The sequence below is a fragment of the Canis lupus genome, chromosome 6 (genome assembly GCF_048164855.1).
Source record: "Canis lupus baileyi chromosome 6, mCanLup2.hap1, whole genome shotgun sequence".
In the NCBI taxonomy this organism is placed as follows: Eukaryota; Metazoa; Chordata; class Mammalia; order Carnivora; family Canidae; genus Canis; species Canis lupus.
This window is the reverse complement of record NC_132843.1, coordinates 26,539,519-26,558,685: the sequence shown is the minus strand read 5'-3', so window position 1 is coordinate 26,558,685 and position 19,167 is coordinate 26,539,519. Positions and strand designations below refer to the sequence as shown.

Genomic DNA, 19,167 nt, shown 5'->3' with positions numbered 1-19,167 from the left:
GTACAATGAAAATGGTAAAAAGCAATATATAAAAGCTGAGACCTTGAAACATTATTATTATGCCTCTCAAGTATAAAACTATGTATTATGCGCCTGGTTAAAATAATCAGAACTGTAAAAGTGAATAGGATTGAACTGGATTGTTTTATATATGAAATGTCAATCTCCAAAACGCATGTTTTAGATTCAAAGGGCAAAGAACCAAAGAACAAAAGGAGGTCTTTGGTCTCCTACTAGCAAAGAAAGGCTATGAACACATTCCTGAGATCCTCCAGTTTATCTACTGAAAAACATCCGAGGGCTTCTCCAGGCCTGAAGTCCTTCCCCAGATAAACATATGAGGTGCTTAAGTAATCACAAGTTCATTTATGAAAGGAAATGACTGTTTCTCCCCAATTTTATACTCTTCCTGTTAAAGTCTAGATGATTTAAACTGAAAAGGGAAAGAAAAAGCAGTATGAATACAAAATCATGTTTTATAAGGAATAAATCCATCACATAAAGTAAATGACATCTTTAGAAAAATCAGAACTCAATATATTGGAATATACTTTTTCCCCCTTAAGATACTTGTTTGATCTTGATGAATCTTGATGAATAATTTCAAAATAAACATGTATGCTTTAAAAGTAAGCATCTCTGCTTACTCTGACAAAATCAAAAGAGAAGGGACTCTAAAAGTTTCTGAAGTTAGAATTATAAATTACAAATGAGTCCTAAAATCCACCATGTCTTTGGGCTCCAGCCTGGTGTCTCCCAACTCTTCACTGAGATTCCTGGGACCCTGGAGTCAGAACTCCAGGCAGTACAGCTGATGGAGTCAATGCTGCGGCTTCTGAAGTGCATTCGTAGTCTTGGCCCTATACTCCATCAATACCAGCCTCATCACCTGAACCCATCCACAGTACAACATTGTTGATCTCTCGACTCGGAACCATGGGACCATTCATGGTTTTTGAGCAGGTAAAACTCAGCAGAGTCTTGCTACAGATTAGAAGAAAAAAGAACCTCAATCCAAGAAATTGTGTGATAATGGGTTTCTGAATGAGTAATATACTTAGAACCCTGAAGATGACATTTATCTATGACACCTGTGAATTTTCCCAGTTAAGGGAAAATATCGAAGTTTAAAATTTAAGGGATTGCTTTGTACAATTGTATACAATTATTAAGAGTTTTTGTGATTTTTATTGAGAATTCTCAAAAGTATCATTTGAGCTTCTAATAATATGTCATTAATTAGCTTTGTTTCTGTTAAGGTACTATATTTAGTTCATTGTGATTACATGTTCCTTGATTTTTTTGTTAAGTATAAATCCTGCCCCAATAAAATAATCACATTCTATGTGATACATTTTCCAAGCCTATTTCCCCTATTTTATGGTGTTCATCATTACCTGTGAAGGACTACAGAAGAATTGAGTAAGAAAAGAAAGGACACATTTATAGATCTGTACCTATGAAAAATATTAATGGAGTCACATCCCTAGTTAGGGACTTAAGCAGTTATCATTAAGGATTGGCTTTATGGAATTAAAATATTTGTTGTGGGGCACCTGGCTGACTCAGTTGGAAGGGCATGTGACTCTTGATCTCAAAGTCCTGAGTTCAAGCCTCATGTTGTGTGCAGAGATTACTTAAATACGTAAAACTTAAAAAAAAAAAAAAACTTTGTTACATTTCTCACAATGAGCAATTCTATGGTTTCCTGAGAATATCCTTATGCATAGTTGCTTTGAATAGAGTAAAATCAATCTTCTCATACTCATATGATGAGATCATGAAGAAAAACTATATTTCTCTGAGAGAAGGCAACATGCTTCATGTATTTAAGGGCTGTACCTAATAAAACACATATTATCTTATGTACTTGTCACCCTATCTGACTCAAGAGGGAGGATTTCTGTGGTCTTTCCCAAACTATGGCTATTCTAAGTCATCCAGGCAGCACCCACCCAATTCCCAAAGAACCCGAAAGAAGGTCTTTCTCCACAGATTCCCCATGACCCCACTCCCTCCTCTGTCCTTTGTATACCCAAAGCTTTTCCAAAGCAGCACTTACCACAGTGTGGTCTCTAGTCTTTTACAACCTGTACAGAGATCCTAGAGGACAATGACCATGTCTTTTTTAAAATTTAAATTCAACTAATTAACATATAGTGTATTATTAGTTTCAGAGGTAGAGTTCAGTGATTCCTCAGTTGTATATAATCCCCAGTGCTCATTACATCATGTGCCCTCCTTAATGCCAATCACCCAGTTATCCCATTCCCTCTCCCTACAGGAAGCCCCAGTTCTTTTCCTAGCGTTAAGTCAAGTCTCGTATGGTTTATCTCCCTCTCTCATTTCATATTCCCCTTCCTTCTCCAATGATCCTCTGTTTCTTAAATTCCCACAAGAATGAAATATGATAATTGTCTTTCTCTGATTGACTTATATCTTATTTATCTGGGTTCCTAGGGCCCAGTCCAAGGAAAGGCACAATTCATATGTGCCAAATAAAGGCACAAATAAAACTAAACTGATTATCAGAACTAAATACAGTAATGAACTAAATGAAGATGCTGCTAATTGCTTTCAAAGATGTATCATTCACATACAAAAAAAAACCCCCACAAAATTTACAGGGGCAGTTTGATCAATGAAGGTGAGTGCATGCATACATACTTTTCCCCCGCTAGGGTATTAGGATTACAAAACGAAGTAAACAAAAAGCACAACAGAAACAAAATCACCAACTTATGTTTATTTTCAGTATCGCACAGCAAATGAAACAGTCAACAAAACTAAAAGGCAACCTACAGAATGGGAGAAGATATTTGCAAATGTCTTATCAGATAAAGGGCTAGTCTCTAAAAACTATAAAGAACTTAACAAACTCAACATCCAAAAAACAAAAAATCCTGTCAAGAAATGGGCAGAAAATATGAACAGACTTTTCCCCAAAGACCACATACAAATGGTCAACAGATACATGAAAAAATGCTTCACATCACTTGGCATCAGGGAAATACAAATCAAAACCACAATGAAATACCACCTTACACCACTCAGAATGGCCAAAATGAACAAGTCAGGAAACAACAGATATTGGCAAGGATGCAGAGAAAGGGGAACCCTCTTACACTGTTGGTAGAAATGCAAACTGGTACAGCTACTTTGGAAAATAGTATGGAGGCTTCTCAAAAAGTTAAAAATAGAGCTACTTTACTGCCTGGCAATTGCATTACTAGGTATTTATTCAAAGGATACAACATAGTGACTCAAAGGGGCTCATGCACCCCAATATTTAAGGCAGCAATATCCACAATAGCCAAACTATAGAAAGAACCCAGATGTCTGTTGATCGATGAATGGATAAAGAAGATATGGTGTGTGTGTGTGTGTGTGTGTGTGTGTGTGTGTGTGTGTATATGCGCAATGGAATATTACTCAGCCATCAGAAAGAATTAATCTCTCCATTCACAACAATGTAGATGGAACTAGAGGATATCATGCTAAGCAAAGTAAGTCTGAGAAAAACAGATACCACATGATTTCACTCATGTGATTTAAGAAACAACATGGATGAAGACAGGGGAAGGAAAGGAAAAATAAGATGAAAATAGGCAAACTACAAGTGATGCTAAGCTCTAGGAAACAAACTGAGGGCTGCTGGAGGGGAAGGGTAACTGAATGAAAGGTAATAAGGAGAGCACTGATGCAATGAGTACTGGGTGTTATACATACATAACTGATGAATCACTAAATTCTACTCTGAAACTAGTAATACAATATATGTTAACTACACTGAATTTAAATAAAGAATTTAAAAACATATATGTAAATAAACAAATTTAGAAGGGGAAAAAAGCCTACTGTATACCATATTCTGCTCAAAAAACAAATTCCCTTTCATTCTGCATGTTAGTTGGGACACTGGAGTATAATTGCCCACTGTAGTGATTAAACTTGAGGCTGGACCACTCTACCCACTACCCAACTTCCTTTTTCCCCCTTGCTCTTCAACTAGTTGGTATATACCAGGAACAAGTAAATGGATTTTAAAATAAAACTAGAGAAAAAACCTGTCACCAAAGAAAACCCCAAACAAAAATCCTACCTCTCTACATAATACGTCACAAACATGAATAATATTCCATTATAATATAATTACATCTATAACCATAGTAACACAATCCAAGATGACTTAACTTTCTTACAGCAAATAACAATCTGACTTTATAAAACTAAGTAAGGTCTTGAACTGACAGACACTGATGAAACATCCTTCCTTGGTTTCAGTTCAAGAGAGCCAACAAGAGGTCTACTAAATTTAGACTGAGCTGATTTCATCACTAACCTGTCCTTCTGAAAGAGGTCTCTGCAGACAGAAGAAAAAAAAAAACACAGGGGACATCACACTAGGATGGGACTAACCTATTTAACAGGAACAGACTGCAGCCAGAAATGATCACAAAGAATATTCTGCTAGGCTCCCAGCACCTGCAATAAGCCCCGGGGCATCAGACAGCCACACCTTTGTGAACCCCTGAGTGTTTCTGTGAAGCCTACCTCCAGAGAGCCATCAAGAACCCAGAGTTGTGACTACAGTAACTGCAATATGACCAGCTGAATCTAGAAGCTTTCCCGGAAGAAAAAAAAAATACGAGAAACTTGATCCAAGGCAGAGCTTGAAACAATTTGGAGAAGCACAAATTGAAACTGAATCAAATACTGATCATGTTTCTTTCTTTTTAAACTAGTGAAGAGAATACCTAAATTTTCCATCCAAAAAAAAAAAAAGTTTAATTCCAATTAAATTTTACTAAAAATACTAAAATGCTCAGGAAGATAGCTGAGCTGTTAACCAGCATAGGGAGGGTCCAGGCAGTGCCCACCTGACATCCAATTTGTATCTCTGCATGTGTAATAAGTCCGCGGTTTGCTTGTCCTGTGGAGTGGTTGGGAGGGAGAAAGGGAAGGTTGCGTGGAGGAGATAGGCCAGTCTGCGCTAGGCTTTGGAGGGATGGGAGAGCCAGTGATCTCGAGCTTGCTGGCCAAGCCCAGGCAGTGACTCAGCAGCAGACCCAGTGGCTTTGCTGCTTAGATCCCAAGTAGGCAAGAGAGGATGGGGACAGAGAAAAACAGATGCCAAAAGTTTCAAAGAATATTTGGTATGTTAGAATAGGGGACGAGGGGTACAGAGGAAAAAGGAAAGGTGTATTTCTTCCACCCCCATTAAATTCCTTCCATTTCTTTCCGTTCCTCTCCATATGATCTGCTACCTTTTCTGTCATCTCTAACATGGTATCTCAAGTTGTTAAAGCTGTTTGGTATGGATTTTTAGCACCATGCTGCCCATCCTCCATCTTGAGTACCTTATAGTCACTGGTTTGAGCTGGTACTGAAGGAAACACGCAGTATCTCACCCCACAAAGAGCACTGGCAATTTTACCAGCACTTAAACTAGAAACAATTATTTTGAAGCTGAATCAATCTGGCATTTTATGTGATTCAATCCCCTATTCAACTACGGGAAATCCAGAGTATTATTCATTTTTATTCCCCCCCCCATTCATTTTTAAAACAGATTTGGGTGAGCAGTACAGTATCCTGCTATTATAGGGAGTGTTCACATCCACCGATACATTGCTTTCTATTTATAAAGAAGCCCAATCTCTCACCTGAAAGGTAAAGGTTGCTTTTCACAGAAATGAATGCAAACTGAAAGTGCCTATGATTCTATGACCCATATTTACTGTTCAAAGGAAATTTTCATAAGGTTACATCCTTGGGATAAAATAACAGGAGAGAAGAGTCATTTTCATTGTTTTTGCAACTTACTGCAATCTATCTCCAAGTCAGGCCTTCTCACACTACCTCTCTTTTAAAGAGCTTTTAAAATGTTTGTATACAGATGAATGTTCTATAAAGGCAGAGAATTCTGAAGAAAAAGGGAGACAAATGTGAAACAGTAGTTTAACTTCTCTATGAGCTAAAGAAAAGCTGATGTTACTTTTAGTATCAGCTGGGGGGAGATCTCTTAGCAGGAAATAAAGAAATAGAAAATAATGTAAATAGGGAAAAATGCCACAGGGGAACTGCCAGAATTAAAGCATAAGACTTTAGCAAAAAGAAATAATGTTATTGAATAAGGAAAAAGATCAGTTTAAATACATGAAGTTATTTTGTGTATTTTCCCACAGCATACTTAAAATACAATCACACACAATAAACTGAAGTAATTGAAATAGAGGTTGAAGAAAAAAATATTATCCAAGAATTTGACTACTTAGAAGCCAGAGAAATCACTTAGGTCACCATTATTTGTTCTTATCCTAAAAGCACTGTCCTAGCTTCTTTAAATGTCTTCTAGAACAATGAAGGGTATAAATAAATAAACTCATAAATAAATAACTAGAAAGATAGCATCTTCCTGCTAAATGCCATTGCTGAAGAGAAGAGTCACAGACTAAATTATGAATGAGGAAACTGTGCCCAATAGGTTTTGGATATTCTTACTTCATTTTTAGTGGTTTGGGGTTTCTCTAAAATGCACTGCAAGCTCTTGGCTACAGCACAAAAGTACCTGGGGTGCTTGTTAAAATACAGATTTTAGGCTTCATATCCAGAGACTCTGATTTAGAAAGTCAAGGATCCTAAGAATCTGCATTTTTAAGCAGCCCCATAGGAGATTATGAATGCATATGGTCCACAGTTTGAGGAAACTACTGCCTAAAATTAAAGACCTGTCTTTGTACTACACAGATTAACATTATTTAGGCCAAAAACCATGTTAATCTCTATACAATAGTTTTTTGAGCAAAAAACTGTTTCAGAGCAGAAAGGAACCTTTAAATCTATTTTTCTGAATCATCAACCTCGTAACCATAGGTAGCCTGTGAGTTATTTTAACACAAATTATCTGTTCAGTAGTGATCAAAATGGTTTCTACAGGTTTCATCAAACCACGCTTGATAGCAAATAGCTACAGATGGTTGTAAAATTATACCAATGCTTAAGAGAACTGTACAAGAATATTTCACAAATGTAGCTTAAAATTTTGCTGAATTTGCCTTATTAGACATGTGAAAGATCTGCAAAGAAAAAAAATATATATATAACTTCAACATTTATTACATCTATTACTACTTTATCTTAAAAAATCCTAATTGCCTTCCATTGCTTTTGCTAGCACAAACCCTCTATGCTTATTACAGAGAAAGCTGTTCATGGGCTCCTTTACCACTGAACTCCTTCCTTCTCATCTCTTTTCTTGATAACCAACCCCCATTCCCCTTATCCACATGTGCATACACCCACTTTGAGAGTAAGATCCACATTTCTGTCTTTGCCCCTAGCAGTTGCAAACTGATTTTCATTCCTCCTGAAATGCACATTTCTGAGGGAACAGAATATATCAGGCACTGTGGAAAAGTGGAACTACAAACAATTACGATATTGAGGGGATATGCGCTATTAACAAAGGAATTGCTAACAGAAAACTCTGGGTTTTTTTTTTTTTTTAATTTTTGTTTTTGTTTTTTTTTAATTCCCAGCAGATTAAAAGTAAAATACTGGAGTGCTCTAGAATGCACAGCAAGAACAGTTCCATAAAATAGGGCTGGGTAGAGATCTGTAGTTGAATGAGATAAAACAACAGGGGCTGTTTCTCATAGTCATTGTTGGAGTTATGTCAATAGGCCAATGATATAGACCTTGCTAATCATCATGGTCTAAGCCAGCTTTTCTTTAGCTTGTGCTCAAGGGCAAAGAACTGGTTGGTGAGCTTCCATTACTGACCTCACAAATCACAGGACTTATGTTTGTGGCCTGGGCACAAGGAGGGTGAGTGAGGTAATGCCTTGGTTCTAGCCAACCTCACCATGCTCCTCGGGAGACAAATGATTATGAGAGAAGAGGTGTCAATAGTAACGGAAGTCTGTCCTCTAAGAGTCTATTCTCAAAACTTCACCGGACAAAGGAGAATATAGTCACTTATGGGTACTGGACTCAGGCTTATCTGAGGGGGGCTGCTGGGGGGTTTCCAAATTCTGACTACACTTCATGAAATCTCTTTATGCATGATCCCCTGCGAATGACCGGATAAAGCTGTCCCACTGTACCGACACCACTGCAGCAGCTGAATCTGCCAAGTCTCTTGTAGCTGTCATGTCTTGTGGAATTTAACATGAACACATTTCAGGAATATTTTCCAATACCATTTCCATGTCAGAACCAGAGAAGAAATCTCTTACCTATAAGCTCACAAGAAGAAAACACTTCCTATATCCAAAGGAAGACATTTTCTCTGATAAATACTCTAAGAATGAATTACTTTACCAGTGGCATGTTTTTATAATATGCTCCTACTTTATCACTGAAGTCAAATCATTTTTAAAAAAAACTCAATATGCATTCCTTGCAGATCTACCAGGCATGGTGCCACTGTAGGCATCTGACCAAGAATAAGACCCAGTCCTGTCCTCAAGGACTTCTGGTGCCTTCCAGGGAGTGGGAATTGGACCTTCTAACACAGCATGGTTCAGAGCTACTTTGGAAGAGTGGGCACAGTGTCTTGGGAGATCTGGGAAACTCTTTAGAGGGGTGACAACAGAGTTGAATTTTTAAGTGTGAATGAGATTTGGACACAAATGAAAAGAAGAAAGACCTTCTCAGCAAAGATAGCATGAAAAAAAGTTATGGGATGCAAAAAGGTAGTCTGTAGGGAACAAGGAGCATTTTGTAGGAGTAAGGCATGGGGGGTATGAGAAGAGATGGAGAAATTGAGGAGACAGGATGCAGCAAAAACAGAAAGAACTTTATCAACCGTGAAAAAGAATGAATTTTATCCTGTAGGAAGGTTTTTTTTTTTTCTTTAAGAAGGGGGTGCAGTGATGCCCATGATCACATTCTTTAATTATACCTAAGTCTTCCCCCTTTAATCATGTATCAATACTGATAAATATTTTTCCTACCTAAGATGTATCATCTGTGGTTCATTAAATAACATTCAACAAGATAAGCAGTAAACATTTAGGTAGACACATAGTTAAAAAAAGAATCTCTTACCTGAACAAAGCTGTTCCACTTTAGTGTAGTTTAAAGATACTATGTCATTAACCCATGCGATGATGTCATGTCTGCTCATAGTTTCTTGGGTTATCGAGGTAGAATACACATTGACCGCCATTCCCCAACTAGAAAAAGACAAACAAGGAAAATATTAACTCCAAAACATAAAAGATCCTATTCAAGGTCAGGATCCTTGGCAGAACTCTAAGGGATGGAAAAAGTCTGCTTTGGTTGAGCCTTTTTTCTCTTCTCTCTTCCACATATTTGCTAAGATACATTTAAATTTCATGTATGCACGCAGTACTACATCTCCCTCCGCTGGACTCCAATGCTTTTAAGGTTCTGAGATACCTATTTTCTCACATTAACTTCATCTCACTGTCATCTGTAAATCTATGTGTGGTATTAAAAAGTTATCAAGTCTATAACAGCATGCACTGGAGTTACCCTTCATCTTTATATGTAATTTCATCATACTTTTGTTACTTGCCAACAGTGCCCCTCGCGTAGTCTTTTTTGGAGATGTAAATGGGACCTCTGCTGTATCCAGTTGCAAAGGCTAGAAACACCAAGTCCATTCTTGCCTCCTCAGTATCCCTCACCACCACATCTGATGAATAGTAAATTCTATTGGGTCTACCTTTAAAGCATTTTCAAACTTTGGTCAATGCTCACCTGATGCTATGCAGTAGTCTTTTCCTGGGTCTCCCAATGCACACTCTTGCCCCCCACCACGTATTCTCAACCCAGCAACCAAAGTGATTCTACTGACAAAATTCAGATGCTTTCCCTCCTTAGTTTAAAATCCTCCAATGGTTACTCATCTTACAGTACAATCCAAAGTTCTTACCAAGGCTTAGCAGGCCTCATATATTCTGACACCTTTCCTTACTATCCTTTACCTCACTCTACTCCATCAGGACACCTCTAGGTTGTTTCTTGAATTCTTCAAGCTCACTTGCTCTTTAAGGTCCTTAGCTGTGGCTTCAACAAGGACCATTCCCCAGACAATTGTGAGGCGCATGCCCTTATCTGCTTCATCAAGGAGGTGTCATCTTTATCTCCTATTCTTTTTCTCCTCATAGACCTAGGATAGAAGCTCCATGGGGGCAGGGATTTTTTTTCCATTTTATTCTTTGTATACACCTGATGACTAGTTAAGGTCAGACACAGAGTAGGTTTTTAATACAAATGCTGAATGCAGCAATGTGCCCCCCCAACCTCCTACTCACGGAAGGTAAGCAGGGCTGTAGGCAAACTATGTAAGCTACCAACTTTTAAAAATCAGTTTTAGAGAACATCCACTTTTGAAACAGGCTTCATGCAGGTTTCATTAGGAAAAAATCCTCACCTGGCATTCTTTAGCTCTAACAGCCTTGGACGAAATCGTCACAAAAAAAATAAATAAATAAAAACATTTGAATAATCTGAGAGATATGTACTGCCTAAATGCACAAGTCTTCCCTTTAATTAATATATTTCTTCTGACCACTGCATGACACCTTTCCCCAACTTTTCATCAGGGTGATACATACAGAAAAAGTCCTGCTTAAAATATTTTTTATCTATAGTTTTGTATAACTGGTTTCCCTTTTTCGAATAGACTTTTTTAGAGCTCTTCACAGCAAAATTTAATGTGAGTATAGAGTTTTCCCCATACCCTCTTCTCCCCACATACACAACCTCTGCCAGTATCCATACCCCACACCAGCTGGTACATCTGTCACAATCAATGAACCTACACTGATGCACTATCATTGCCCAAAGTCCGTAGTTTACATTAGGGTTCACTCTTGGTGTTGTACATTCTAGGAGTTGTCACAAACACATGATGGCATGTATCTACTACTGTAGTGTCATACAGAGCAGCTTCATTGCTCTAAAAATCCTCTCTGCTCTGCTAATTCATACCTTCCTCCCACCAATCCCTGGCAACCACAGATCTTTTTACGGTTTCCATAGTTCTTCCTTTCCCAGAATGCCATACAGTTGGAATCATACAGCACGTAGCCTTTTCAGATTGGCTTCTTTCACTTAGTAATGTGCATTTAAGGTTCCTCCATGTCTTTTCATGGCTTGATAGCTCATTTCTTTTTAGTACTGACTATTCCACTGTCTGAATGTACCACTCAGCTAATAAAGGACATCTTGGTTGCCTCCAAGTTGTGGCAATTATGAATAAGGCTGCTACAAACATCCATGTGCAGGTTATTGTGTGGATATGTTTTCAATTCATTTGGGTAAATACCAAAGAGGGCTGTATGATAAGAGTAGGCTTAATTTTACAAGAAGTTATTAAACTGTCATGTCTATTCGAAGTGGCTGTACCCATTTTTGTATTCCTGCCAGCAATGAATGAATGAGAGTTTCTGCTGCTCCACATCCCCACCAGCATTTGATATTGTCAATGTTTTAGATTTTGGTCATTCTAACAGGTGTACACTGGGGAAAAAAAAAATTTAAACCTGGTTGAAACTGCAACTTTACTAATTCTGTGCATATAATACTGAAATAAATCTTTAAAAATTATGTACTTTTTTATAAATACAACAGAGAGAAAACACAAGCAGGGGGAGGAGCAGAGGGACAAGAGCTCGTGTAGATTCCCCACTTAGCACAGAGCTAGATATGGGACTCAATCTCATGAAGCTGAGATCATGACCTGAGCCAAAAAACAAGAGTCAGATGCTCAACCCACTGAGCCACCCAGGTACCCTTACTTGCATAATTTTATGTAAAATGTGTGTATCAATTTCTATTTTGAAAAACTGCGTTTAAAAAAAGAAGAAAAAGAAAAACTGCGTTTATATAAAACTTACCTTGAAAGTTTTTCAATACATAAAAAACCAGTTGTGTTTACTTCTTGGCTTCAACTGTTATCGATATTGGCCAATCCTGTTCCATTTATACTAGTCAATAGTCTCTGCCCCAAATCCTAGTCTCCATTCCCCAAGCCAGTTTATTTTGAAATAAGTGTCAAGCATTTTATCATTTTGCCTACAAGTATTTCAGTATCTGTCTCTGAAAGATAAGGCCATTAAAAAAACTCAAATAGCATTATCACACCTAAAAATTTAAAAAAAATTAAGATTTTATTTAATTATTCATGAGAGACAGAGAGAGAGAGAAGCAGAGACATAGACAGAGGGAGAAACAGACTCCTCACAGGGAGCCCGATGTGGGACTTGACCCCGGGACTGGGATCACACCCTGAGCCAAAGGCAGATGTTCAACTGCTGAGCCACCCAGGCATCCCAAAATAAAATTAGTTTTAAAAAAGATTTATTTGAGAGAGAGAGAGAGAGTGAGCAACAGCACAAGACCAGAGGGATGGAAAAGCAGATTCCCTCCTGAACAGGGAGCCCAATGTGGGGCTTGATCCCAGAATGCTGGGATTGTGACCTGAGCCAAAGGCAGATGCTTAACCAACCAGGCCACCGAGGTGCCCCCCAAATAATTTAATATCAAATATGCATTATAATGTCTTATATTTTTTTTAGTTTGAATCTGGACAAATAAGGTTCATATACTGTGATTCTTTGATATGTACTGTAAATTTCTTTTATCTATAGATTTCTTCTACATTTCTAATATTTTCCTTGTAATCTTTTTTTTTTTTTTTTACTATTGTTTAAGGAACGGAGTTGTTGCTTTTCTTTCTTTTTTTTTTTTTAAGATTTTATTTATTCAGGGATCCCTGGGTGGCACAACAGTTTGGCGCCTGCCTTTGGCCCAGGGCACGATCCTGGAGACCCGAGATCGAATCCCACATCGGGCTCCCGGTGCATGGAGCCTGCTTCTCCCTCTGCCTGTGTCTCTGCCTCTCTCTCTCTGTGTCTCATGAATGAATAAATAAAATCTTTTTTTTTTAATTTTTACTTATTTATGATAGTCACAGAGAGAGAGAGAGAGGCAGAGACACAGGCAGAGGGAGAAGCAGGCTCCATGCACCGGGAGCCCGATGTGGGATTCGATCTCGGGTCTCCAGGATCGCGCCCTGGGCCAAAGGCAGGCGCCAAACCGCCTGAGCCACCCAGGGATCCCCTTGTACAGTTTCTACAATCTGGATTTTGGTCACTGCATCCCATCGGTGTGGTATGACATATTCCTCTGTCCTTTCTGTTCCTATAAATAGCCCATCTGATCTACAGGCCAGATAGGATTCAAGTTCTAATTGGGGGTTTGGAGGCAGGACTACCTTGCAGCGTTTGAACTTCCATCAGGAGACACCTATGTCTGACTCCCTTTGGGATACTGTTAGCTGTTAATAGTATTTGTTTAGATCCACCAATTCTTTAGAGACTTTAGAGTCATATACTATTATTTATTTTGATTTATCACCTAGAATAATTCTACAAAGAGAAGTTTCCCTTCTGAGGTACTGGTAATATAACAAAGACAGGGCAGATGTCTGATTTGCTGTATTTACCATTTTTCAAAATAATGAGGTAGTTCTCTAATATTCTCCAAACATTACTAATGAGGTTATTCTTGAAGTATAATTATGAACTCATGGCAAGTATGTTTCAGTTCACATTTCAACCCACCACAGTTTATATCTCCACTGGGGGTAAGCTTGCAAGAACTTATTTAAGATGGTTTTTTAGTTCTTCTGACAAGGTCCCAGTAGTCTTTGATCACCTCTTTGCTTTCTGGTATGACAAAATATCCCAGGCCCAACTTGGACATTTCTTGCCTTACATGTAGAACCAGTTATTTCTCCAAGGGTTCCTTATTTGTTTAGTCACAAATGGTATTTAGAAATAAATATTTTAAGCATGGCTATATAGGACAGAAAAATCTCATTTTATACAAAAACCTATATATTTAAAAAAGAGTTGTGTTTGGAGTGCTTATTATGTCTATAACAATAAAAATCTGCTTTCTACCTACTGTGCTAAGTGAAGATTTTTAAAAAAGAATTTATTTATTTATTTGAGAAACACAGAGAGCATGAGGAGGGGAGAGGCAGAGGGAGAGAGAGAAGCAGGCTTCCCACTGAGCAGGGAGCCCGAGGTGGGGCTTGATCCCAGAACTTGGAGATCACTGAGCTGAGCTGAAGGCAGGCACTTAACTGACTGAGCCACCCAGGTGCCCGCAGATTTTTTTTTTTATAAATGTAAAATAAATATCTATCTATCCCCCAAAGCACCCTCATCTCTAAAGTCTCTTCCCCTGAAGACCTGAAAACAAAACAAAACAAAACAACACAAAAACTCATGGTATTGGCATTTCAGATAATGGGACCACAGTTACTGCTTTTCTACAACACTTGTAAAGGTTTTTGAGTATCTGGTTAATAACATATGACTATGTAAATGTTATAAAAATCTTAGTAAAGATAATTCAAAATTTAGAACATTTTGAACTGCCTGCAGTAATTTTCATTTGCTGGCAAACTTTTGGCAGCTGATGTACTCTTCTGATGGTTTCTTCTTCAGGCAATACTGGAAAGCTTTTGCTCTACCATGTAATCTATCACTGCAAGATGAGGCTGCAAGGCCTAGAGTTGTGCTAGATGATATCCAGCCAAATTGGGATGAAATTTTTTTGTTTAGATGATTTGAAAACAACTAAACACAAAGCAGGAGAGATCCAATCAGCCCTGCGATTTAGAGAGATAATCCCTATAGAAGCGAGTAGAGATGTTCTGGGGTTTCCTAACAGAAGTGTAGACAAAGGAACAGGTGGGTGAGTTACAACTGCTTTTAAGAAATCCTTGAGAACAGGGAAGCCAGTCGTTCATTGGCTGGAGGTTTTGCCAATCAATCACACTCTCCTCTGAGTCTTTACTGATAACATTCACCTAAGGTCAACAAACTTTCCATATCTAAACAGACATTCAGTTCTCGAAGGCAGGTAAAGTACTATGTACCTTGAAGGAGCTTATTACGTTAGGAAGACCATTATAAACGTTTAAATAGCACCTGATTTTTGCTTTAGAAAAACTCCAGTTAATTAGTTACTAGACTCACCACTCTAACCTCTACCACACCCCCTCTGTAACCAACACAGCTGCAGTTTCCAGAAACCCCCGGCAATAAGAGCAACTTGCTTTAGGGGACCTGTGGGAAAACCAGAATGGAGGGCAGACCAAGATGAAGGTGAGTGAATAAAGGTTAGGAAGATTTTAAGTTTTCTTTGCTTTTTTCCCCTCTTTTGTTAAGTAAACTCTACACCCAACGTGGGGCTTGAACTCATGACCTCAAGACCATGCTCTACTGACAGAGCCAACCAGGTGCCTCTATTTTCTTATGTTTTCTTAAATAAAATGATAAAAACACATTAAATAGATTTCCATACCTACTTCATGCTAATAGCAATGGAACCAATACAGTTAATTTCTATTTACAATTTGTGCTGATTAGAATATTCTTATCAACCTTCCTCCAAATTTCACCAAGATACTTGCAGTTCATTTCACTTTGTGGTTGTTTTTTGCTCCCTTTATTAGTATCCCATCCAAAAGCACAATACCTTCTGATTTTAAGAGAGAGTGCTGGGTCCAGGCCCTTTCCCTGCAGAAGGGCTGGTGCTCTTCCTAACCCCTAGCAAGTCAGGTGGCCCCAAGGCACAAAAAGAGTTCTATTTCTGCTCTGCCTTTCATGCTTTTCTCTTCCTAATTCCTTCAACTCCCACTTTTTCTACAGATACAACTTCAATACATTCAAGTCTAAAGTATTTAGGTGACTAAACAGTTCACAGAAGAAAACTGATCTTTTTCCAAATGTTAAACTCAAGGCTGGTGAAAGCATATTTAATCACCTTAGCTTGTTGTGGACACACTCTAAAATCCTAAGATTTCATTATAATTTCTTGGCTGTCAATCTAGATTACAATACAAAGGTAAAAGTACTAGCCCCTGCTTATTCAGAAACGTTTGGATAACACAAGGAATTTTTCTATTATTTTAAAGTGATTTCATGCTCCCATTTTGATCCTTGAAAGAATGTTGTGAGGAAGGCAGGGGAGGAATTATAGCCTTCCCTGACAAATGTGGATTCTTCATCTTCCTGAAGGTAGGGATTAAAATAATTCATACAAGACACTGATGAAAGAAATTGAAAAAGGCACCAATAAATGGAGAAATATTCTGTGATTATGGATTAGAAAAGTATTGTTAAGATGTCCATACTACCCAAAGCAATCTCAGCTTCAATGCAATTCCAATGGCATTTTTTTTTATAGAACTAGAATATAAAAACTTGTATGGATCCACAGAAGACCCCAAAAAGCCAAAGCACTCTTGATAAATAAAGAAGAAAAATGCCAGAGGTCTCATGCCCCCTGCTTCTGAACTATATTGCAAAGCTATAATAATCAAAACAGTATGGTATTGGGGCAGCCCTGGTAGCTCAGTGCTTTAGCACCGCCTTCAGCCCAGGGCCTGATCCGGGAGACCTGGGATCGAGTCCTGCGTCAGGCTCCCTGCATGGAGTCTGCTTCTCCCTCTGCCTGTGTCTCTGCGCCTCTCTCTCTCTGTGTGTCTCTCATGAATAAATAAATAAAATCTTTTTAAAAACCAGTATGGTATTGATATAAACATACATAAATCAATGGAAGAGAATAAAGAGCCCAGAAATAAACCCACACATACATGTATGATCAATTAGTTTGACAAAGGAGACAAGAATGTGCAATACCGGAAAAGACAGTCTTTTCTATAAATGGTGATGGGAAAACTGTGCAGCTACTTGCAAAAGAATGAAACTAGGCCAACATCTTACCTATACACAAAAATTAACTTAAAATGAATTATAGACTTGAATTTAAGATGTGAAGCCATAAAACTCCTAGAAGAAAAAAACAGGTGGTAAGCTCCTCACTGTTAGTCTTAATGTTTTTTCAGGTCTGACTCCAGAGACAAGGGCAACAAAAGCAAAGGTAGCTAAGTGTAACTGTGGAAAATTAAAAAACTTCTGCGTGACAAAGCAAACCATCTACAAAATGAGAACTGGGAGAAGACATCTGCAAATTATATATCCAATAAGGGGTTAATACCTAAAATGTATCAAGAGCTCATACAACTCAGTCACAAAACTAATCCTATTAAAAAATGGACAGAGGATCTGAATACATTTTTCTCCCAAAACACAAAGACGACCAACAGGCATGTGAAAAGGTGTGCAACGTCATGAATCATCAGAGAAATGCAAATCAAAACCACAATGAGATATCACTGCAAACCTCTTGGAAGGGCCAGCATCAAAAAGACAAAAACTGGGCAGCCCTGGTGGCGCAGCGGTGTAGCGCCGCCTGCAGCCCAGGGCGTGATCCTGAAGACCCTGGATCGAGTCCCACGTCAGGCTCTCTGTATGATGCCTGCTTCTCCCTCTGTCTGTGTCTCTGCCTCTCTCTCTCTGTATCTATGAATAAATAAATAAAATCTTAAAAAAAAAAAAAAGACAAAAACTAACAAGTGTTGGTGGGGATGTGGAGAAAAGGGATCCTCACACACTGCTGGTGGGAATGTAAATTGGTGCAGCCACCACGGAAAACAGTATGGAGTTCCTCAAAAAATTAAAAATAGAACTACCATATGATTCAGCAATTCCACTTCTGGATGTTTATCCAAAGAATACAAAAACACTAATTTGAAAAGATACACCCACCCCTATGTTCATTGCAGTATTATTTATAATAGCCAAGACACGGAAAATGATGTGCGCATTAATGATGGATAAAGATGATGTGATACATACACACACACACACACACACACACACACACACACACACAGAGCTACTCAGCCTTAAAAAGGCAATCCTGGTATTTGTGACATGTGACAACATGGATAGACTATGAGAGTTTTACACTAAGTGAAGTCAGAAAGAGAAAGACAAATAGCACATGATTTCACTCACAAGTGGAATCTAAAAAAACAAAACCCAGACTCCTAGATAGAACATAGTGGCAATTGCCAGAGGGGAAAGGGAAAGGGGTCTGTGAAATGAGTGCAGGGAGATCAGGGGATACAAGTCTCCAGTTATAATTCTGGGTGATGTAATGTACAGCAGGGGGAATACAGTCAATAACCATTGTATTAACTCTGTAAGGTGACTCAGTAAGTAGACTTCTTGGGATCAGTTCACAATGTATGTTAAATCACTGTTGTACACATGAACTAGTAGAATATACTGCATATCAATTATGCTTCAGTTAAGAAAATTTCAAAATACTAATTTTTTAAAAAAGATTTTATTTTGAAGTAATCTCTACACCCAACATAAGGCTCAAACCCACAACCCCAAAATCAAGAGCCACAAGCTCCACCAATTGTGCCAGCCAGGTGCCCCTTAATATACTAATTTTTAAGTTTACTCATTTCCAAAGACTCAGTCAAGAAAAATTAATGGCTAAGAAAGGTAAGTAATTCCAAATTCTACAGAATAAAGAGACCATGCACCATGGAAGGTTTACTCTGAAATTATTTCTTATGTAACTCATTTTGCCTCTCTGCCCCACCCTAACCCTTACAAATAAATCATAGCCATTCTCCCATCCTCTGGGAGGATGGGGGTCCGGGGAAGCAGCTACTTTTCCTCACTTCCTCCCTTCACGCTTTCACTCACTCCTTTTGAAGGAAACAGTGTTTCTTTTGGTAAGGCTTGCCACAGGCCAGGTGTCCCAGGATCCTGGCTCTGGTCCTGTTTTGGGTGTGCGGCTATAAGGAGAGGAATCTGAGAAATTAATTCTGGGAATGAGGCATGTGGAACTTATTTGGATTTTGATTTCTTCCCCCTACAACTAACGTCTGAGTTTGCCAGGCTTCCCAAGTTTAGACACGACCATCTGTAGAAGAACAGCCCTCCATAAGTGGTTGACTACTGTCTGCCACTCTAAGAAGGCCCCACTTGGCTGAGATTTACCCCATTCTGAAGCTGAACCTTTAAAATACCTTCCTGACGTAAGTTACCTTCTTTATGCCTCTCCCTAAGGGAGGCTGCATGCAACTGGAAACTTAACATTTGACACAAAATTTCTGAAACTTCAACCCACCCTTTGCCAATACACTCCATTCACACACAGATGTCTGACATCTGACAACTATACCCAGATTTGTGCCTGTCCGTCTTTGCTCTCATTAACAGGTCTCTCTTCTCAACATGT

General features: G+C 38.5%; 1 protein-coding gene and 1 long non-coding RNA gene across 12 annotated transcripts in view; one reads left to right on the top strand and one right to left on the bottom strand.

Moving 5' to 3' along the window:
• LOC140635130 (uncharacterized) overlaps positions 1–17,452 on the top strand; it is a 40,772-nt gene extending 23,320 nt beyond the window's left edge. Inside the window, exons 3-4 of the long non-coding RNA XR_012032464.1 lie at positions 15,073–15,161; positions 16,907–17,452. This is a non-coding gene — a long non-coding RNA (uncharacterized lncRNA). The remainder of the gene's footprint in view (positions 1–15,072; positions 15,162–16,906) is intronic.
• MAPRE2 (microtubule associated protein RP/EB family member 2) overlaps positions 1–19,167 on the bottom strand; it is a 157,430-nt gene that overhangs the window by 54,311 nt on the left and 83,952 nt on the right. For all 11 annotated transcript variants that reach the window (XM_072829254.1, XM_072829259.1, XM_072829256.1 and 8 more), the window contains one exon: positions 9,055–9,182. In XM_072829254.1, the coding sequence (XP_072685355.1) occupies positions 9,055–9,175 (121 nt within the window). In that variant the 5' untranslated portion in view covers positions 9,176–9,182. The remainder of the gene's footprint in view (positions 1–9,054; positions 9,183–19,167) is intronic.